The 22,915-nt window shown below is 42.2% G+C and overlaps 1 protein-coding gene across 4 annotated transcripts in view; it reads left to right on the forward strand.

The window, feature by feature from the left end:
- SEMA5B (semaphorin 5B) overlaps window positions 1-22,915 on the forward strand; it is a 282,708-nt gene that overhangs the window by 175,557 nt on the left and 84,236 nt on the right. For all 4 annotated transcript variants that reach the window (XM_069780967.1, XM_069780963.1, XM_069780966.1 and 1 more), the window contains one exon: window positions 22,718-22,780. In XM_069780967.1, coding sequence (XP_069637068.1) covers window positions 22,718-22,780 — 63 coding nt within the window. The remainder of the gene's footprint in view (window positions 1-22,717; window positions 22,781-22,915) is intronic.

Raw genomic sequence — 22,915 nt, forward strand, 5'->3', positions numbered from 1 at the left:
TTCATTTAAGCCCAAGGCAAAATCAATTAAAATGAGCACGAGTTCTCCATCAACTTCAAGGATTGTTTAGTGAAACTGTCACTCCTGAAAATACATTTTAGGAATCTTCAGTTCCAGAAGCTAAAGTTATGGTATTACTCCTGAATCTGTGTGGGACTGCCATTAGTATGAACTTAATTTTGTAATCTCCACAGCAAAGAACACTGGAGTATCACGTAGCCACTCCATGTAGTCTGGATAGGAAGTTATTGTCTTGGAATTGCAGTAGATTAAAAGACAAAACTTAGCATTATATGGGCAAGTTACTGGATAAGAGCTCTATAAAAAGATAGGATTACCCTATAGAAAAGTTGAGATTTCAGGGGAGGGGAGGAAGAGAGGTAGATTTTAGGATGTGTCAGCTGTTGGACCATATTATAAAGGGGTAATTTATTTTACTTTCTTAGCTCTCAGCAGAATTACCATGTGCCGAAGTTTTCTTCTCACTTTGAATTTTCTGTTGGTTCTACTGAGGTTGTTTCTCCAAGACCATAGCACTGAGCTTTTACATGGGAACTAGTGAGTGGAGTGGAGCAGAAACTGAAGCAGAACAAGCTTGTTTCCTGCTCTGCAGAACAAAATGTCCCAACTTCTCTGAGATTTTTTTTCCCCTCTCTGTTTCTGAAATCTGTTTCAGAAATCCCATTTGGCACCTGAGAAACCTTTCACCAAATGAGTTTTTAGTTGCCTGAGAAACTTTGGTGTTGGTTAATATTTTTTTTTGTGAGAAACATTTTTGGCTGAATGTCAATATCTAGAAGGAAATTGAGGCCAAGGTATTTTGGGGATCACTTGTCACTTTGTCTATCTGTTTTTCTTGCCAAAATTAAGGCACATCATTGTTAAAGAATTTCTGAAAATCAGCATCTTGAGATGCCCCAGGTCAGGTATCCAAAAGCACCTGTTAATTTTGGAAACTTTGGCATGTAGCATTCAAATTCTTGCAGCAGTCAAGAAACATAGTTTTAAAATGGATACTGTTCTCTAAATCTTTTAGCATCTCTTTTAAACAAAATCCCTGCAACATGTTTCATCTCCATCTTTAAATGGTCCTCTTGTATGCATTGTAAGCTCTAAGTATTAGACATTTTATAGAACACGTTTTTAAAATGATGTGTGCTTGGAGCATACGCTGTTTAATTTATGCATGGGTCTGAAACAACTTTAGCTCCTAATCTTCAGCTTTCACAGTGAGGCTGTAGAAAAGTCAGTTTTATGCTGGAGTTTGTAATTAATAGAGTAGGTGGAAGGGTCATTTTAAAAACATAAGCCTTTGAGCAAATTTTAAAAAATGCACAATGCTGATTAGGACTTCTTAGCAAGGAATGCTATTCTCTGGTGTGCATTAAAAGCAGGCTACTTGGCAGGCATTTCATAAATCCCAGTGCAGTGCCTACCCCCTGTTCACCCTGATTTTACCTGGAACTTAGAGTTCTCAATTGAACTGAGTGGGAAATTATTTTTCCAACCTTTTTAAGATGCCAAGATTTCCAACCTTGTCGCACTGAGATGAAAACATGACTTTTTGACATCTTTGTAAAATCTGAAAGAGAAGGAGGTAGACACATGGTTACTTGGGATGCAAATATTCTGGGTCAAGTATTTTCTGAAGCATCGAGAGAGGATTTGAATGTGCATTTCTCTCATCTGAAGTGATTGACCTGGTTTGTCTGGGGCATATTTTTTGTTTTCCTTTCCTTTCCTTTATGTTTGTGACCAAAAATTTCCCACCGGATCCAAGGTTCCCTTCTGGACTCTCATCTGATAAGTTTAATAGAAACTGTTAGAATTTTATAAAATGTTTTGATTTGAATTATTTGTTTTAATGGAGGATCTCTTGTGAAAAAGTTTCTAACCAGCCCTGTGAAGTTTTTATGCTGACCAGTTATAACAGGTTAATAGTATTTAAAATACTTCAAGAGTCTGTATGTGTTCCCTTGCTTAAAAGTAAACTGTATTTTAACAGTATATGAAAGAATGAATGGGTGCACCTATTGGAAAACTATTTAGAAGACTTAAGTTATTTCATCTGTTAAGAAAGACACAAAAATTTTGAGATTAAAATATGCTTTAATTAACGATCTAATATTTTTTTTTTCCTGAGGACAAAAAAATTAAGTGAGGGCTAAGTTCAGAGACAGAGCATGTTAGTTCCCCAGTAGTCACGTTGCTGAATTTGGTAGGAATGCCTGTGAACTTACACCCTGTCCAGTACCACCTGGGCTGCCAGAATCTAGATCTCCAATTACAGACCTACAATTACCCCACTGCAAAACATGAAAATGCTACAAAACACATGACTTTACGTGCTTTTGAAATTTTGCTCCAAATTTATAAATAAGAGCACCTACATTAATGTGGGCACTTTGGAGAATGTTACCCAGTCACTAGGGCAAAACTTGATGAACTTCTCAGTCCCACTGGAGGCATAAGACTTAAACCCAAGCTTAAAGTCAACAACGTGCTTAGGCAGCATCAGCTCTTAAGGCTTGATCTGAAGCTTATTGAAATCAATTTCTTTCTGCTGATATCATGGGGCTTTGAAATGGGCATTTTTTCAAACCTGAAATATGGACAAAACATTTCCATATGGTGCTGTAGCAGATGAACTACAGCTACATAGCCAGTGCATTTCCGGTAAGGAGGGGTTTAGTCCAGTTTTTCTTCCCTTAATCTGAGAAGCAGAAACATCCCTCCTACAGAGATGAAGGTCTGAAACTGCACAGCTGCTCCTGAAGGCACACTTCCCTCCTTCCTAGTCCCTGGAGGGATCTTTAGCTCTGTGGCATAATCACTGGTAAATCAACAGTATGTATCAACAAAGTATAGTTAATAATAATAAAACTTGCCTATCAGTCCTCAATATGTCACATAGCAACAAATGGAACAGGTTTCATATTTTGCACTTTGAATCAAACCGAGCATTAAATGCATTATTTTCTACTTACTTAGGGCTCAGTAGTGCCACATTTATGTGTGCTGATGAGAAACATGCTCTGCAAGTGTAGGAAAGTGTGAGGAGAGGTGGCAGAGTTTAACTTCGTTTTTCTCTCTATAGTTGAATAAAATGATAAACAAAACCAATGGGGAGCAGAGAGTAATATAGTTTACAGCACAAATTGTCACTCAAGTAATCTTTCCTCGTGAAAATACTTCACTGGGAAATTTTAAGGATTCAGAATATGTTCACAAAACCATGGTGCTCATCAGAAAACTTACAAATAGTTTTGTAAGATCAGTCTTACATCCCCAAGAGATGCTGGATAGGCACCAGATGGGGCTTGGAGGCCCAAATTCATACTGCTGGCTCTGCCTGTGGGCACCTAAAGGAAGGTTAATCTGCCCCATTTATCTGCCTGGTGTTTGCTTGCATGTGAAATAGGGATATAGCACTCCTTTATAAAGTGCTGTGAGTTTTGTCAATAAAAAGAGGTAAAAGTATTGTATTTCAGATTTACTTGCAGAAATGTCCTTGAGACAGAGCTGTTCCCATTTTTCAAAATACCCTTTCAAAAATCACGAAAAAACTAGGCATTGATATGCAGCGCAAACCCATGGGTGCTTAGAAGCTGGCCCAGCTTTGCTAAAGATACTTATTTCTTCAGTCTAGTTGGAGTGTCAAGATTATCATCCAATTTAAAATCCAGTTTGGGAAGTAATTTTGGGAAAGAGTGAGAATACTGTGCCTATCTTTATGTACCACTGAGCTGCCTGACAGGAACTCCAGTTTGAAATGTTCAGGAATAAGCTTAACTTGCCAGAAGTAATTTTCTTAAAAGCAGTTTATTATTTGTTTCTTGCAGATTCCCAGATACATCTTTGAATTATATGGCACATAGTTCTAGATAAAACATTTATTTCTTTATTTTTAGGCCAATGCAGTTCCCTCATTTAAAAACATAATCAAAACCTCTACTAGAGCAGATGCAGTCTTTAATATGTGGCTCATAGCTGAGTTGTGATTGTCACATATTTTATCAGTACGCTACATTTTTTATTAACAGATTAACATATAAATCTATTCATAAATCACCTTCCAAAGCTGCACCTAAAACCTCTCACTCTCAGCCTAGAGGTTTAAAGCTATTCCATAATAAAGCATATATTGGCTGAACAAACTTTCTGGCAAATTCAGCTTTTTATTCTTATGGTTTCAGGTTCCCAAATAAAATGTACTCCCTGAATACACCCTTCCTTAAAATGACTCATCAGGAGCTAGATTGCAGCTTTCAGGTGCAGGTCTCCCTTCCCAGGATTTATCGAGGGGAGAAATTTCTACCTGGAGTGGGAGATGGGGGAAGAAAACAAGACATGTCAGACTGGAGGTGACCATGTCTGAAGGCCACTCTTCATCCTCCAAGGACACACTTCTCCAGCTCCTCGCTGCAGGGAACTCTACTCTTTAATAGGCTCCAGCATATGCTGTTGGGAACCAACCTTGTTCTGATGTTACTCATCAGCTGAAATTCAGAGAGCAGAGAAAGCAGATCTCTTCTCACACTCTGTAGCATTGAGTGATTTCTGAACACAACATCCTCTCTGTCTGAGAGAATCCAACTCAGGAGTCCATTTATAGCCAGCAAAGCTTTTAAGCCCAGGTTTAGCTTTAAATAAATGCCAGTTTTCCTTTGAGAATTGTCTGCATGCTCTACTGAGTGAGAATACGTTTCAATATGTGCGTTCATAGATTTGCTAAACTGGCTCAGAATGCACTGTGTAGTTGTGATCAGTGTAATTGCCCTCTAAAGTGAGTATTTAGGCATGGTATAGGAAGTTCTTATATATATATATATATTTATGCATACGTACATATGTACCCATACAGAATGATCATATACATAAGGTTGTATAGCATGTATAGGAAGTTCAGAAGCTATACCTGTTTGGATTCAGACTTGGCATTAGAGCAGGGCAGCCTTCTTGGAGTCAGTGAAGGCCACAGAGCTGCTTTACATCTGGAGGGGAACTACCCTGTTACGCTCACAGGCTGAAGTGAGGTTTGGGTGATGCCTGTCAGCCATGGATTGCCAGCCCGCTTTCCCGGGTAATTTGTTAGTTGTCATTCCCTCCTTCCCTGTCTCACCTCACCTAAAAGCCAAAATTACTCCAGGGGTTTTGGTCTTTGTCAGCAAACATTATGAGCAGGATTCAGAAACTGAATTTAATTAGCTGCTGAAGTCACTTACAGATAACAGTAGCATATTGGGCTCTTTATTTGATAAAACCCTGTCAGGCTTTTTTTGTGTAGGGAATGAAGACTAATGTTCTTATTCCTTGCAACTTACAGTCAGGACCATTAAACATCCTTTAGAAAGGGGAGGGGAAAAAATGACAATAATAAAAAACAAAATCCCTTGGACTTCTCATTTCTTGTCACTGATGTTGCTTCTGTATCTTTGCAAAATGTATTTTAGTTTGCCTATTTAGCCCTTTTTCTCTGTGGGCTACTTCCCACTCCATCAGCGCCAGGAGGCTCTCGGGGATCTGCATGTACTTACGCCCTGGCTGTCCCCTGCCCTGACACGTGCATTCATCTGCGGCTGCTGTCAACAAATCCAGCTCTGCGGATGTTCCTGAGAGGCAGATCAGCCTCTTGTTGTAGGATACACCTTATCTAAACTGACATTTATATAAACTGAGATTTATATAAATATATGCTGCTTTTTTGCTATTATTACTTTAGGGATGTGGGATATTTTCAGACATGGGAGAGGTTTATTCTTTACCTGCAAATGCTGGCTTACCACAAGGCACAGAAAGCGTTTCCTAGTTGCCTCTGTCCCAATTAGGGCACTCTGATGCAATCATTAGTGAAGGCTCTAACGCAGGACGGGTTTAATGCAGCACCTTCGCTAACAGCAGTCGATGTGGCGACAGCGACCTATTGAGTTCCACACGCCGAGCGCAGGGTTCACGCAGTCAGCTCCTGCGTCATGCTCTCCTGGAGAGGAGGTGATACCTCCTGCAGTCTCTCCCCCGTTCAGCAGGCCTGGGTTTGTGGAGGTGGTGAGCTGCCAACTGCTGGAGCCTGGGGAGATGTCCTGGCACCCCACTGCTGTTTGCCACTTCTCAGGGCTGTGAGCTCAGTGAAGTGTTCTTTCTACCTGGGACCTGTCCCTGGCATCGGACCTGAGCTGCACATGCTGGGAAGTCAGAAGTAAGAGAAGTCCTTGAAAACACAAAGCACTGCATCTTACAAGACGAACAATGGAGTATCTGGGCCAATTACTGCAAAAATGCAGCAGTTTGGGTTTTTTTAAGACTGAGAATACAGAGAAGTATCTACATTTTATTCTCAGAACAGAGCTTAAGAAAGATCTAAATGAGTCACGTCCCTTGCACTGGCTCGCTGCACAGGATTCAGTTTGACCCTGGTAGCATCCAGTCATTTATAATGAGAGCATTAAAAAAAACCCCACCGTTTATTGATTTGCACCTCTAAAAGGGCCCTTGAATGACCTCATATGTTTCCTTTAAACCCAACTATTGAGCTCTTAGAAAAAAAGAAAAGAAATATTTTGTAGTAAATACATTTCATGTCAGTGCCTGCGTTTTTTCCCTAGATAAATAATCCTACTTTTCTCTGTTAGTAACAGTTCAGCTGATGTGTGTTTTACAGCTTCTTTTAAATGCAACAGTTCTGAATGACTAATACGAGGGGATTATTGGAGCCTGGAGCTACACAGCAGAGTCACTAAGATGGCCTGCACGGCTGTTTCCAGAGACCCAGAGCTGGGGAGCAGAGACGGGAACAGTTTGCTCATCACTCCCACAGGACATCGATCCTGTCTCAGCACGGCAGGTGCAGCTTCCCCGAGTCCTTCAAGATCCTCAAAGAGCTTTGGCCTCCAAGGTTTCACCTGCCTTCCCCAGGCTGAGCTCAAGGAAAGTACAGCCCATGTGCTAAGAGGACAGGCGAATAAACAAGCACAAACTTGACTATGCCTATGGTATCTCCAGCCACCTTAACTGGAGAAAGATGGCAAGTTTTCAGGCTCAGAAGCCTTTCTTCAGGGCTGCAGGAGGAGGAGCAAACCTCCAGCTAAGCAACATCAGGCAGCAGCTGCTGTGAGTTGCCTGCTAATGGGAGAGGAAGGATGGGTTGTACTGCTGGAGGAGGGTGAGGGATGTGGCTGTGGGGTATTAATGAGTTGCTGGGTGCTACCACAGCTTGAACAGTCAGTAGGAACAATGATCTTACAGGTATTCTACTGCCACTGAAATGCTTCTTTCATCTAAAAGTTACCACACCATGGTTATATCTATCCCATAGATTTTTATCAGTAACGTGACTGAGTAGAGACTCAGCTATTCTGAGATTCGGGAGACCAAGCACGGGGAGTCAGTGGAAGAAACTGTGCAGAAAAATCACATATTTCTCTCCATTCTCTATAAGGAGAGTTTGGATAGCATGGACTGGCTACGTCACTTTTAGAGAGCTGCGGGGAGGTAAGGTAGTTTCCAGCCATCTCCAGCCTGAGCTTTCCTTTCTCCACACGTGAAGCTGAGATAATGATACTTGTCTTTTCGAAGTGCTTTGAAATATATGGCTTTCTGTTTAAGACCTAAGTATTATACATGATGATATACACTTGTAAATATAGGGAATTTGCCTTAATCGTGAGTCTGCAAGGTTGTTACATTCTGATTCATAGTCTATGTAATATTAAGCAGTTGTTATCTTCACCTCTGCTTTCTAGGTAAGCAATTATGCAACTTCAGCCTTTCCACGTGCTTAAAATGGACCCATTTTTTGCTACTTTTTTCTAAACTTCTTAAATGAAAACCTTTTAATGTAAAAATAGAGTAGTTGGGGTCTGGTAGGGGAAAAATGCAAAAAAGATGTATCCCTTCAGATAAGAATACTTAAAGTATAAATAATTCTGTAATTTTTTTTTTTTTAAGAGAACAGCTTGGAAAGAATTTGGTGGGAGGGTGAATAAAGACATGTTTTCATCGGAAACACTTTTGTGTCAGGAATGTGGATTAAATTCCATACATTATTTTAATTATTAATTAATCACTTCAGACAGGAGACAAAGTATGGTTTTGAGAGCTTTGAAAGAGAGTGGTTTAATTCCATATAAGTAAAGAAAAAGAAATAACAGGGCTGCAGCCATTTGAATAGGCTGCAGTGTTGCTCAAAGAGAAGTGATTTGAGCTTTATTAAGAATGACAAAAAAGTTCTTAAGTTAGCCTGGGAGTATTAAGAGACAAACTGCAGTTGCCTAAGAGGAGAGGATTTTGATGCATGGGGCAGAAAGGAATGATCAATGGTTCATAAATATAATAGCGGTAAACACAGTGACAGGAGAAAAAATGTATGTGGCTAATATAATTGTTACAAATTTAGTAGCTTTTGCTGTGAGATCAGTTACTGAGGATTTAAGAACAAGGCAGAAAAAAGAAAAATATTTTTTTCTTTTCAATACAAGATAAATGTGAAAGCATTGAAAACCACCAAAAAGGAGTTAGAAGAAGCACAAAGAAGTATGCTACATTAATCCTGTTGGAGAATCGTTTTGTATTTCCTCATCTTAATTACAAGGCATATTCTCAAAACTCATTTGTGGAATCTTTGACCTTGGTAAAGGTCAAATGCAAACGTGCTGGAGGGGAGGTGAGGGAAGAGCCAGGTGGCAGGGGGAATGTAAGGGCAGGACTCAAACTGAAGGAAATTGGAAAATAAATCCTGGGTTGGCAGGAGAGTGCAGACTGGAGAACAGAACAGAGGAGCTGGGAGGAAGGAATAAAAGGCACTGCATCAGAGTCATCTTTGCAGGAGAAGGAGCAAATAAATTCCTTGTTGAGATGAAGCTTGGCAGAGCTCACTACGGCATCAGGTGCTGACGTCTGGTGTTTGAAAAGAGGAGGGAGAAGCAAGGCAAACTGTGACAGTCCAAGCAGGGAGTCTGAAGGCATCTGTTTCCCAGCCTTAGGAGGAAGCTAGGTGGATTGATGTTACGCACAGTGGTGGGGCTCTGGCCGCTTGCAGTGGCAGCAGGCAGGGACTGCATCCAGCTGGGCTGGGCGGCGGGTGGACAGTAGGGCTTCGAAACACTTGAATTTTTGATGGTGGGACAGGAGAGGGTCACAGAGCCACCTTCCCTAGTGTTGCAGTCCAGTTTTGATTTAAACCGTTGTGCACTTCCATTTTGCAGCAACAAACAAAAGACTTGAGAAATATTTTTGGGTTCTTGAAAAATCAGCCCCATCGCTTCTTTCTCAAACTGACTCCTTGTGCTTCTCTGAGACAAGTATTTGATTTACACTGAGCAAGTGCTGAACGCAACCGCTGCCCGTGTTGCTGGTGATGTGATGGTATTTGAAATGTGAAGCTTTTGATGTAAAGAAATGGAGAGATTCAAGTCCTTTCTGGCTTGTCATTTCCCCACTGACCACTGAAAAGTGTTGCTGCATCTGTAGATAACTGTAGCCTGCTCAGAGCCTTCCAGCATATTTAGGACTGGATGGATGTTGGCTTCACACTTAATTGGAAATGCTGGGGAGAGGAGTTGGGGGCAGAGTATGGGGAATTCAACACTGTTGGTTCTTCACTTTCTCTGTATTTAAGTGTTCCTTGCTGATGGAGCACAGATGGTCTTAGATTAAGGAAAAAACATGCCAGAACTGCAGGCTAGGCTCAGACTGGGGAGTTAAGCTTGACATGAAATAAGCAGAAGGCTGTAATTAGCTTATTAAGAGCGTTAGGCACCTGGCAGAGGAAAGCAGATATGTAATGCACAGTGTAGCTATAGAACAATAAAAAAAAACAACAACCACGAAATCTGTTTTATGAAACATGGGGGACTTTTCATCACTGACTTCCTCTTCCAACCCAGCCTGGTAAGATCTGAAAGGTCCTACTTGTTCTTGGTTATTAGTGATTTATCAGAAATGACATTTTCTGACAGTTTGTGATGCTAAGCACCAAACCCCATAGAAGCCAGAGAGTCTAAAGGTCAAAATCTAGGTGTGTTGCCAAAAACTTTCCTGGGAAGCTTGTACCACACTTCCCTGTGCACCATGTGTACTCCCTGATTGCAAATATCACACATCTCACTGCTCCCCCTTGTTCTTTCTGCCTGTTTTTTGCAGGCACACATTGTCTTTCACCTTCACCCTAGGATTCAGGCTCACTGGGGCAAGAATTGCCATTTAATTTTAAGCAGAAATGCCTAGCAGAGTGCAGCTGAGTATTCCAGGTGCTTCCACAGTACAGGTCAAAATCCTGGTGTCTAGGAACAGGAGTCTGGATCCTTTCTCTAGGTATGCGAAACAAATTCAGACATACATCTGCTGAACTGAATAGGGAAAGTACAAAGAAACTTTTTTATCTGAGGATTTAGAATTTTTTGCCCATATTCTTGAAGCTCAAAAACTATTACTTTAAAATCGGGAAGAGCAGGAGGGAGAGTCTGGTTTCACTTAAGTTCCTGTGGTAGAGGCAGGCTCAGGCAGGATCTCTGTTTTCAGCCTGCCTTGCAAAACTTTCCCAATCTCTCTGGCTTGCATGAGACTGGCCTTGGCTAATTAATCTCAAAGCTTTCATTTGGTCTCAATAATGCATCTTTCACTGAATTAAAGATTTCCAGTGCCTTTTTTCCCTTTTGGTTGTACTACACCAAGCTTAAGTGCACAAGCAGAAAAAGAATGTTGATAGGATAAGTTGAATCACATGCACATTTATTTAATTGCACGCTGCCCCCTTTTTTCAAGCCAAGACAGGACTCAAACCATGTTCAACCTCTTACACAATTTTAATGAGAATATATTGCAGTGTTTCTCATCTGAAAGACTATTGCGCCCCCCCCCCCCCCCCCCAATGCAAGAGATGTGATTTCCCTAAAGAAAAACAGGAGGCACAGAACAGTGAAAATGTCATCTTGAGTTCTTCATTAGTCTCTTTAATGCTGCAGGATGTGCTGATTTTGATTCCTGAATCTCAGCCTAATTGTTGGGAGAATCAGATCCAAATTGGGCATTTCCTCAAACTTATTTTAGCTCCTTCTCAAAGCAAACAAATAAATGCTGAACAAGTATATTCAATGATGTAACCTGGAGAGGAATAAAGAATGCAAGACTTCCCCACTTTAGAAAGCTGATAATACACAGAGGTTTCACATGTGCTTCAGTGATTACATTTTCGGTTTGAAGCATATATGGGAAGATGGCTTTTCATAGCAGAACTCTTAATGTGGGTGCACGAAAATGCACTCAGTTGACTGTGCAGGATTTGTCCAGTCTGCCTCAGAAGCAGGGGGGGAGGGAACAGAAAAAAATGTATAGTGGAGAACCCTTAACATCTCTACATAGCAGTGAGCTTCAAAGAGGCATGATGGCAAGGAAACCCAGAGCAGAAAAATGAAAGAGAATAAAATCGCCTTGCTTGATGCAGAAATACAAAGGAGTCTATAGCCATGGTAAATTGATTTTGTACTGAATATGGGCTGGTCACTTGGAAGGGTTTTTGAACCTCCTACTCCAGAGATCATTGTGCAAAACAGTAAGAGGAGGCTGCTTGGAAGTCTTGTCACATCCATCAGTGGAGCCCACAAAGAGGAAGGAGGGATTTAGTTCTGAATGGCGACTCTGCCAAAGAACATAAAGGGGTGGAGATGGACATCTTTTGGCGGTAGAGGAGCCTCGAAGGAAGAATTGCCTCCACTTTATCAAGGGTGACCATGGCTGTGACTCCGTTTGTTGGCTCGCTTCTTAGAAATAGCTTGTTGAACCTTGTTTGTAGCAACTGAAGGACACCCCCCCCCCCCCCCCCAACAAAACCTGTTCTTTACAGAATAAACAGTGCTGGTGGTGTGGGAAATAGTGCTGTGTGGTGCCCACCTGGCCAGTGTCAACTGCACCTGCATGTCCATTGGCTGTACTTATATTCCTGACCTATGCTTGACTGCAGTGGAATTCTTCTTTAATTGTTTTTGACTCGGTGTATTTTAACCTCTTTATTTAGTTATTTTATTGATTTATCATATAATCTTATGTCTCTGTAATCTCCAGTACATTTAGTAAACGTTTGTTGTCATAAGCTATAAACTGAATGTGACATGGCAAGAAACCAAATTCCACCATGGCTGTTAATTACCCAGTATGCTAAGTCTTGTCTCAGTTTCTGTATGCTTTTGATCTTCAGTAATAGGAAACACTGTAAGTCATCCATCCCTAACATCCCCTGTGCTGTTCTCCAGTTCTGGATGTTGTCATTCATTCTAAACTGGCTACAGGTGAGAGCTTTAAGGTCTTTTTTCACTAGCATGCCATATGTCCCAGTTAACTAAGACTATCAATTTGCATTTGGCCCTGTCCATGCTTTTGCATGCTTAAAAGTAATAGAAATATCCAATGGATTAAGTTGTTTTCAAAAAAAGATAAGCATTCCCATATAGTACTTGCAACTAAATCATTGCAGTGTTAAGCACTTTCAAGCAAAATGAAGTTGATCATCAGCAAAATGAAATTGTTGTCACAGACTGACATTTTCCTTTACATAGAATGATAAAAATGCAAACACTAGATAGTGGAAACAGAAATCCAGTACCATCTTTATCTCTCTTCTTCAGAGCTGTATCTTTCTTCCAAAGTGTCATGTAGGCGTGTTCATCTAACACTGCTGCATAAATATGTAGCTGTCTAAGCTCAGCATATAGCCACAGCAGAGTGTGTGTCCTTCTTTCTTTACCCTTACAGACAGCGCTGCAATCCGGTCTGTTGCTAAAACCTGTAATCTGGGCATCATTCCTGGCTTCCGCAAGCCCTTCTGTTCAGGTATAGCATCACATCCATAGCTTCTCGTGTTGCTGGACCACCGGTATCTTTGCACCCTTCCACTGATTCTCCTCTCTTTGGGCATATCCTTGTTGCATTGCATTAGTGCTTGTATTAATTTTAAGGGTCTTTCACAGACCTGCTTATCACTTCCCGTAAGAGGCTCACCCCACTTTGAATCAGCCCATGAAGCCAGCAGCTCTCTCCCCTTTGGTTAATGCGCCTTCTCCTCTTGCTTTCTCCCATGTGTCCCCTTTGTGTCTCAGAAGAATCCCATCCTTGATATGCTAAAACTCTTCTGGTTACAAAAACCTCACAAAGAGTTATGAGGCTGGTGAGCCGTGACCTTCCCCTATTGTGTGGTTATGCTCCATTGTCTCTCTGTGCTCCACCGTCCACTGCTACCTGATGCCTTGTATATTATTACGCTTTGCTTATAATGCATTTTGGCAAGGCTATACCTACACAGGCTTGCACAGGGAGTCCTGGGCTATGATGGACGCTCATAGGCGCTGTGAAAACTGCAAATTTGGATGACAAAGGAAGTTCCATTGTGTAAAAAAAGCTCAAATTCTCCTCTGTGTGGAATTCAGCATCAAATTATAGATGTTTTACACCAGGGTTACTGAAAGTATGCTTAAAGCACTGGCAAGTCAATCTGTTTGCTTCAAATATGAATTTTAATTTGACAGTACCTCCTCAAGGTTGAGCTGGCTGCTCCATTGTAAGCTGTCCTCTGTACACTAAAATTCCCAAAGAGCTGAAAACAGTACAGGTTGTAACCTGGATGTGACAATCTTTATTGTTTATCTTAGAAAACACCATTTTAGTTTTAGTACTTGGTATCAAATGTTCTTTACTAAAGTCTTAGACAATCGTCTTTAATAATAAAACCATGTACTTGTACAGTGATTTCCATTTGGGTACACTGTAGAAACCGTGATCTGTTAAGCCTCATACAATGCTCCTTTCAGATAGGGAAATGCATGGTCTGGAGTTGCAAATTCCTACCTGACACTGCAGAGAGAGGGGAGTGTCTGATTTACAGACCTTACGTTATTTAATGGAATCTCGTGCAGGACAAATGGAAGTTGAAGGCACCAAAACTCAAATTTGTTTTTGTACATGAGACTGTGGCCTTGCCCCAGGATGTCAGAAAGAAGAGGATGGGATGTGCGGCATCTTGCCCATTGTTCTAATCTTTAAACCCGCTCCCTCTCCGCACCACCGATTCAGTGGATGCATTTTGTGATAACAGAAAAAAAAATGCTGTCTAAGAACTCATTCTGTGCTAGACAAGAAAGTTTTTAGTCCTCAAGAGAGCAAAGTTCAGTGCTCATCTCTGCTTCTGACATACTCGGTGGCTTTTCCTAGTCAGTTGACCTCTCTGTTCTTCTGGTTTTCCTTTCCTCCCATGTGTCTGTGTTGTCTGTTTAGCTTGTAAGTGCTCTCAGACAGAAATTCTCTCCCACAGCATGTTTGTATATTGCCTAGAAATATGGGGTCACAATCTCAGTTCATGCCTGTATGTGCTCCTATAATACAAGTAAATAACAAGGGATTTTGCAGCTGTGAAAGAGAGAAAATCAGTAGCATTGACCATCCCAGAAGAACTCAAAGCAGCTGAAAACTTTCCCTCAAAAACTAACATTTGCAGTTGAAAACAGGTTGTTTCTGTAGGCGCAGACACACAACAGAGGCACAGCAGCTTACCTACTTACTGCTTGCTGCAGAGCTGTGTTACTGGAATGTGCTCTGTGCAGAAGGAGAACTGTGAAGCATTTTACCTTGCACCTGAGATAAGAGAACACCATGAACAGAGTGGGTTACCATGACTCAGCTGATGTACAGTAGCTCATTGGGCTGGGATAACTTGATCAAAGAAAAGTAGAGCTCCCATACCTGGAGGCTGAGGCCCTGTTCTGCCAGGTCTTACAGCGATGCTCCATCCGGGTGTGCATACAGTCTGAAAACATAAGGTGGGAGGACAGGCTCTGCTCTAAGTCAGTGAGGCTTAAGAATGAAACCAATAAGAAGAGCATAGTCAGTCCTCCTGGAAGCGCTCCTCCCTGTCTCTTGGGTGCAGATGTACACTGTTTCTGTAATTTTTGTACAATAGGTGAGCCAGGGTGGAGGAACTTCCCTCAGACTATTGGATGTCTCTTTGTAAGGATGTGGTAAGCCTGTGAGATGGAGAAATATACATATATGAAGATGGTATTATTTGGACCCAAGTTAAAGATCCATTCTTAAAATGAGAAAGTCCTTCTTTCTGATGAATGATTCCTTCCTTACTGTGCTAGTATGTAGCTTCCACTTCTGCTCTGACGTGAACAGAGTGAGTGCTCGTGTTCAGCAGCCAATAAATGCCTGGCCAAAATCAGTCCCAGTATAGTTAAGTGGCTGGCTTTTGTTTATAGACAGAAGGTCTGATTCAGAGATTAAGGTTATGGGAACTGGAACCCACTGATGGATTTTTTTTTTTGGTTTTGCATGTTTGCCAACCTCCATCTTCTAAGTGTCCAGCCACTCCAGAAGAGCTGTGCAACTGGGCCAGTCTGTTGATAGGCACTATGGGTACTTAGTTTAAATGAAACATACAGCTTGAGTTTTACCACATCCCGAAGGATCTGAGATCACTTAAGGGAAATCAATTAATAATTTGATAAAACACAATGCAATTGCCTTTATTCAAGCCCCCTCCTTTCCCTGCGATGAATTGACTGAATCCTGTGATCATTCCTCATACCTGTCACTGCACACAGCAGTGATCTGTAATTTGTATACTGCAGTATGTAGCAGAACCATTTGTTGAAGCTTGGCATTATGTTCTTTCGGTATTAGTTATCTGTTTATCAGACATGTTTATCACAGTTTTAATAAATTACCGGTGTTGGAACTTCAGAAATGGCCTCTAGGGTATTAAGCTACTGTGCTTTATTATTAAGAAGTTAGATTTCAGTAAGTTATTATTTATAGAGCACTGTAAATGTGCCTTGTCCTCGAGAGACAAAAGCCAATGCTTAAAAAGGGGAATTTAACTTTCTACTTTTAGACTAAGGCAGTAAGTCTTTATGGAGAAGTCCTGGAGGATTAAATAGGGAAGAAATAGCTAAAGTGTTGTAGAAATGTTTTTACAGTACACCCCATAGAAACCAAAGTTAAACAAGAACCTTTTCATGGATTTTCTGGATCCAGCCTATAGAACTGTCTTTCAAAGATTTTTTTTCTTCTAGGTGCTCTAAGACCCAGGACTAACCAATTGCTTTTAAATGCTGTAGAATTTAACCAGGGAAGCGTAGATTTACACTGGTTCTATCTTGTGTGGAGACTGCAAGGTATATAGAAACATAGAAATAAACTTATGAAATGGATTTGTCATTATCAGCAAGAATCTATGGGTGATACTTCAGGGGTCTGAAATCTGTTCATCAGTATGGATGAAAAGATTGAGGCTGACATCTTGTAAGGGAATGAATTGGCCTCTGAGCAGCCACTGCGTGAAGGACTTGGTCTGCACCCCAATTTAGCAAAGTCCTTAAGCATGTGGTTAAGCTAAACTGGTCCAATAGGGTATGTAAATATGTGCTTTATTTCCATTAAAGTTGGCAGATATTAAATGCAGTGCAGAAACATGGTCCCTCCGTGTTCCTCTCTCCCCAGACTTGGAGAAAAGTTTCCATACCTTGCTGTGAAATGAGCTGATCCAAAAAAAATCTGTAAATGTAAATAAGAAATGCAGAGATTTTGGGCCGGTATAAGGAGTCCAGGAAGCTGCCTTCAAAGCCAGTCTTTTTTTTTTTTTTCCAGAGTTACATTTCTCTGAACATACTAGTGCCTTGTACAGTTACTGGAAAGGAAGATGTAAATAAATACACAGGGAAAGAAATGAGTCTGCCAGCTCGGGTCTCTAGTGCACAATAACTGTCATATCACACCACCTCCTGCCCTCCTTCCTCCTGCATAACTCAGCACAGGGTGATGTGACTGGCAGACTCTGCTCGGGGTGCCCTGCATGGCACAAGCGGAGAACAAAATCACCTCATACTCCATGGGCAGATAGAGAAGTCACCTGTGGGCACTGTGGAGGGTTGATGGAAATGGAAGCTCCTGCCACTAGCAATCCCTGCAGACCTGAGCCTGGGACACAATGTGCTGCTTCTGCTGACATTAGCAGGAACCTGAGGAACTCAGGACCTTTTAGGAAATGCTGCTGGGCATGTCACAGAATCAGTCCCTGGGGTTTTTTGGCAGTAAGCCTGTACTTGTTTTTTTTTGTCTCCTTCCAAACATACACAATGTACATTTTTGTATTACACTTTTTCCCCCTGATACGAGAGAATAACATGATTCTGGGTCTGTCTGCAGGCATGCAAGGCTGCCAGTAGCTTGCATGGAGCACTTACTTAATGGAAGTGAGGCTGGTAACAGATGGATAGGTTTGTAATAAAAGACTTTAGAAATTAAGAACAGGTTTAATTTACCCGATAAATATGCATGTAACCTATTCTCTTCCAGTCTTCACTTTCCAGTTTTAAAGCAATGTTCTGGTTTTGCACAAAAACCTACAACCTCTGTTGTGCAAGTATAGTGCAGGGATTAGTGTATGCTCAATCTATTAAATTCATACATGATGTTTGAAGTAATTATGAATTGCTGGCCTGAATGTAAAAGCTGGTCCATAGAACTCAAAGAAATTTTCACATCAGCATTTAAGGATGCACATAACTATTGATAACAGGACTTGCTAGTGACAGGCAGGTACTTTGGATGCCAACACCGGGATGTGCAGGTAATTAAATAAATCTATCTAGAAAGCTTCTCTCAACAGTGCGTGCTGAATAACTGATTTGACAGCACATGATGAGCTAGAATTTCTAGAGCACTGTTGGTTTGCAGTCTGAACTGGGAGCAAACTGTGATGCTCATAATTTATTAGAGGAGACATTAACTCTTTCTTTCTGTGTCTGAGTGTGACATTTGAATATTTAGATCTGCAGAGAGCTTAGCCATTGTGGCCCATTTCTGTTATTTTCTAGTTGGGCAGTGTTGCACCAGGTACACATGGTTGTACACATGACTGCTTCTCCTGTGATTGTTCTCCTTCATGTGACTTCCTGAAGATGCAGAGATAACACACAACCTCCCCCCTCTTTTTCAATTGAGAAAATCTGCCTGCATAGAACTCAAGGACAGAAATAGAGATGTGAAGAACCAGGTGTCCATGCAAATAGGCTGAATGGAAGGCACATTTAATTGCATTTTCAGTTCATAGAAAAAGTTGCTAGTACTCTCGTGCCTGTCTGCACAGATGGCTGGGCAGTCCTGCTCATGGTTTGCATGGCTCTTGTCTTACACAGCAGCTGCAGCACTGAGCTGGTTGTTTCATTTGTAGGGCATATGAATCTGGTCTTCCTCCATTCTGCACATGGGCCGTGTGGTTGTAGGGGAGGTCTTCAAAGTGGCTGGGAACACTGTTAGAACCTGCATTTCCTCTGGAAATGCAGGAGGGAAGAGATGCTGGAGAGCTTGTAAGGAGATAGCATGAGGAGCTGGAGTGCTCTTGGTAAGGCTGTAAGGGGAGGAATTGCTGATGTCCTGACAGCCTAGAAAAGTGTTTGCTTGGTTGCTTAAGCACATGGCAAGTAGGGAAGCAGCTAGGAGAAAGTACATACTGTCCTGTGTTTGTATGTAGCCGTGCTCCCAGGTTTGTCACAACTTCATCCAGACTGTTTTCCATGACCCATGCCATGAAAGTTGTTTTATTGCTGCATGGGTCCAGTAGTGTCTACTCTACTGGTTTTGACTGACGTGTAGCAGGAGGTACAAAAATAATCCCAGATGTGTTTTCTGGAGCTGGGAAACTTAAATCATAGACTCATAGAATCATTTAGGTTGGAAAAGACCTTCAAGATCATCAAGTCCAACCCTCAACCATGCCCACTAAACCATGTTCTGGAGTGCCTTGTCTACCTGCTTTTTGAGTACCTCCAGGGATGGTGACTCAACCACTTCCCTGGGCAGCCTGTTCCAATGCTTGACAACCCTTTCAGTAAAGAAATTTTTCCTAATATCCAATTTAAACCTCCCCTACTGCAACTTGAGGCCATTTCCTCTCGTCCTATCTCCAGCCACCTGACAGAAGAGACCAGCACCCACCTCACTACAACCCCCCTTCAGGTAGATGTAGAGAGCGATAAGGTCTCCCCTCAGCCTCCTCTTCTCCAGGCTAAACAGCCCCAGCTCCCTCAGCTGCTCCTTATAAGACTTGTGCTCCAGGCCCCTCACCAACCTGGTTGCCCTTCTCTGGACACGCTCCAGCACCTCAATGTCTTTCCTGCAGTGAGGGGCCCAAAACTGAACACAGGACTTGAGGTGTGGCCTCACCAGTGCCGAGTACAGGGGAACAATCACCTCCCTGCTCCTGCTGGCCACACTATTTCTGTTACAGGCCAGGATGCCGTTGGCCTTCTTGGCCACTTGGGCACACTGCTGGCTCATATTCAGCCGGCTGTCAACCAGCACCCCCAGGTCTTTTTCTGCTGGGCAGCTTTCCAGCCACTCTTCCCCAAGCCTGTAGCGCTGCATGGGGCTGTTGTGACCCAAGTGCAGGACCCGGCACTTGGCCTTGTTGAACCTCATACAGTTGGTGTCGGCCCATTGATAATGTCTCAGGCAACTGAGAAAATAAATCATAAATTCAGGATGATGACCCAATTGAGTGACGGAGAACTTCTGGTGGATACTGTTTGTACCTCATCCAGGCATGCAGAGGCAGCTTTCAGCAATAAAAAGCAATAGTATTAATTAGGTTTACTGAGGGAGATGAGGAAAGGGAGGGGAGGCACCTAAGTCAGTGTGCAAGAAGCTGGCTATTGAGAAGCGTTATGATCAAGAGGCAAAAGTACAAAGCATCCCTTACAGTGCTGTAGTGTTACACAAGTGTTAAGTAGGTCTCTGCCTCACTGCAAAACAAATTGGTGCACACAGATGTACTCCAGAAGAGAGAGATCTTTCCGAAGACTTCTCTGTCAAATGTCCAGGATGTAGTCTGATGCTGGGGCAAAATGAATCTAAGGCAGAGGAATAAAATTTCATCTGGCAAGGATGGGCTTGGGTTGGACATACCAGTGAGATGCAGGAAGCAGAGCAGCAGCATTACACAAGGAGTTTGCACAGAGAAGCCCAAGACAACAGAGATGACGAGTGGGAAACTGATCTGAAAAGACAGCTGATCAGTTAAGTGAAGAAACCCAACAATGCTGGAAAGCTCCTGTGAAAGCCCCAAGCTCAGAGGTCTGAGCCTGCCCAGGACCTCTTACCAGGCCCAACCCAGAGGCCATGAGCATAGATGTGTGCTGGCTCCTGGGAGCCCAGCAGAAGGACTTGCCTAGGCTGTAGGTCAGCTGACTGGTGCATGTTCATACCTTGCAGTGCGATTATTTAAACACACATTAGCTCCTTGGCTTTGCAATTATGTTTTTATTATTGACAAGATGTTCTGCTTTGCAGGGTCATGAATATTTTCTTTGAGTCACTAGAGGTCATTGGAGTTATTCAGCCCTCAAACTAGCTCCTCCCTGTCCCACCAAAGACATGTGGGACTTGTAAAACATGCTCTGGATTGCCATATTGCTTAATTATCCTCTTAGCTCTAATGAAGTGCACCCTGACTAATGGTGCAGTCACAAACAACATGTTCCTATAATTTGGGCCGTCACCAAGAACTTCTGTTATCAGTAAACTCATCAAGGTACTGCTTCAGAAAGCTGAAGGGCAGTGTTGCCTCATAAAAGAAAATATTTAGGCACGGAGAACATAGCTGGAGGGGACCGGTGCTCTGACATGTGCTATGTTTACAACATGCCTCAGCCCTGCGGTGCAGGTGTCTGACAGGAAGAGCTAGGTGTCCCCTAGGAGGCCAAATTCTTTGTTGCATTGCTGCAATCCCAGAAGACCCAGAGTATTTGCAGAGAAGCAGCATCGACTGCTGAAGTAACCAATGATTTTTGTTTTCATTTTGTCCTGTCAAGCACTGCTAAGTTAAACTTGGCTGTATAATAGAGAGTGCTGTCTCTGTTTTTGAAATGGGAAGAAGAGCCACCTAATAAGCTGTCTCTTTTCTGGATTTTTTTTTTTCTATTAAGGTTGTCACAAATTGATCCAAGGTGCAAGGATACTGTGGTTAGGCGAATATGGGCTAGGTTTGGGACTGGGGGTCAAAATGCTGCTCTGCAGTTGTTTTGCAGATGTCAGGGGCTCCTGGGAGTCACCAGTCAAAATTCCTTGCTCTCCTGTGATGGCTTATCGAGGTGAGCTCTCTCATCCAGTGACATATCCCCTCTCAGGATATGGCTAAATGACCCTTTCCAGCAAGGACTTATCCCAGCTCTCACAAAAACGCTTCTGAGGCACAAGCTTTTGGCTTCAGCCTGGATTGGACCGCAGTGCATGGGAGGTATTTCCCAAGTGACTCCCGGGGAAAGATCTGTGCTCTTCCCTTCTCCCAACAAATCTTCGCCTGTGCTCATAAAGTCCTACTTCAAGCCAAATTGAACTGAATGCTCAGCTAGTGGAGAAGATACCTTTTTTAATTTTTTTTTTTTTTTGAATGAGGTAGAAATATCCCTTCCCCAAATGTTGTGTATAAATGCATTTCCTGGGTGGTGGTATTTCTTGTGCTTCTGAGTGAGTGTGTTCATGGACCTGAGCTGGGGGTGGGAAAATTCTTCCCCTCTTATTATTGGTCTCCCATCTTTCCCCTGTAAAAGGCAGGATTTAGCATGTGTCAAGGGGACAATTTCTGTAGAAGCCCAGAATTTAAAAAAAATGTATTGGCTGCAGTGAGAAGGTTCAAGAAGAGTTCAGATCCGGACCGAACTTTGAAGCCATTTCCTGCATTGGTAATGGACTGGGGAAAAAAAAAGAAACCCTGGCTCTTCTAGGGGAGCTTTGGATCTGTATCTGAACTTTGCGAGCCTGGTCCTTCCATGTGTAAAACAGAGCTATTTTTCTTGTACTCAGAATGATGTATTATGTATAGTATGGATGTTTATACGTATTTTCACCTCCAGCTAACAATACCTGCTTGAATTTGTTAGGACTATTTTAAAAAAGTGCTGAAGGGAGGAAAATTGCAGAGGGCACTGAATGGTTAGGTATGTTGCTGAATATTTTAAATCTAAAAGTTCTCTCTAATCCAGCCTTGCTGGTCTTGACTTTTCTTGCAAAGGAAGGGGCCTCTTTGCTCTGAAGCAGCCAGTCAGAGCCAACTGGGGATCCCACGTGCTCTCAGCCCTAATGCATTTTACTCTGCCTCAGGATCTGACCCCACTTTTCTGGCATCACAAATCACCATCCAACTTTTCTCCCTGCTTCCCGTCTCTCCAGGTTTCCCCTGTCAGCTCCCAGTTGTTGTTTTATCCAGCTCACTTCACTGCAGGATTACTTAGAAAGTGATAATCTTGTGGGTAAATTTAAGGAGGCCAGCAGATTTGTGCAGAACTACTGGACTTTGCTGTAGGGAAGGTTTTCATTTTGGTGATGAAAGCTGGTGGTTTTATACAGCACTGTCCTCTCCGAAAAGAAGGTGATGGCTCGGTGTGTGGGCTTATGTGTTGGACCTTCCAGCTGAATGATGATCAGAAGTTGTATTTACATGTAAATTAAAGTCTGTCCTCTGTTAACATTCCAGTTGCTTCTGCTTCTGGACTTCTCATCTATTTATCATTTGTGTGCACTGTGAGCACAGTGGGAGCGAGATACATGTTTACCGTCACAATGCTGCTTTTAAATTGGGCTGTGTAAATTGGCTGGAGATACTTGCTCTTGTTTTGGGAGTCTCCAGACATGGTGGTTGGTGGCATTGTCATGTGACTTGTGCATTTTGGTTTCTCAGGCAACAGCATGGGGTTCAGATGAAGACACCAGGAGGTCCTGTCAAAGTAAAGGGAAAACAGAGGTAAGTTTTGCTTTGCTACAATGATGCTATGGGTAAATTCATTTGCATCATGTGAAATCCACACAGGGAACATCTGACACCAGCTTGAGCTTGTAAATTTGCAGCAGTTTAGCTCTACCACCACAAGTGTATAAG

Source organism: Haliaeetus albicilla, chromosome 4 (assembly GCF_947461875.1).
Source record: "Haliaeetus albicilla chromosome 4, bHalAlb1.1, whole genome shotgun sequence".
Taxonomy (NCBI): Eukaryota; Metazoa; Chordata; class Aves; order Accipitriformes; family Accipitridae; genus Haliaeetus; species Haliaeetus albicilla.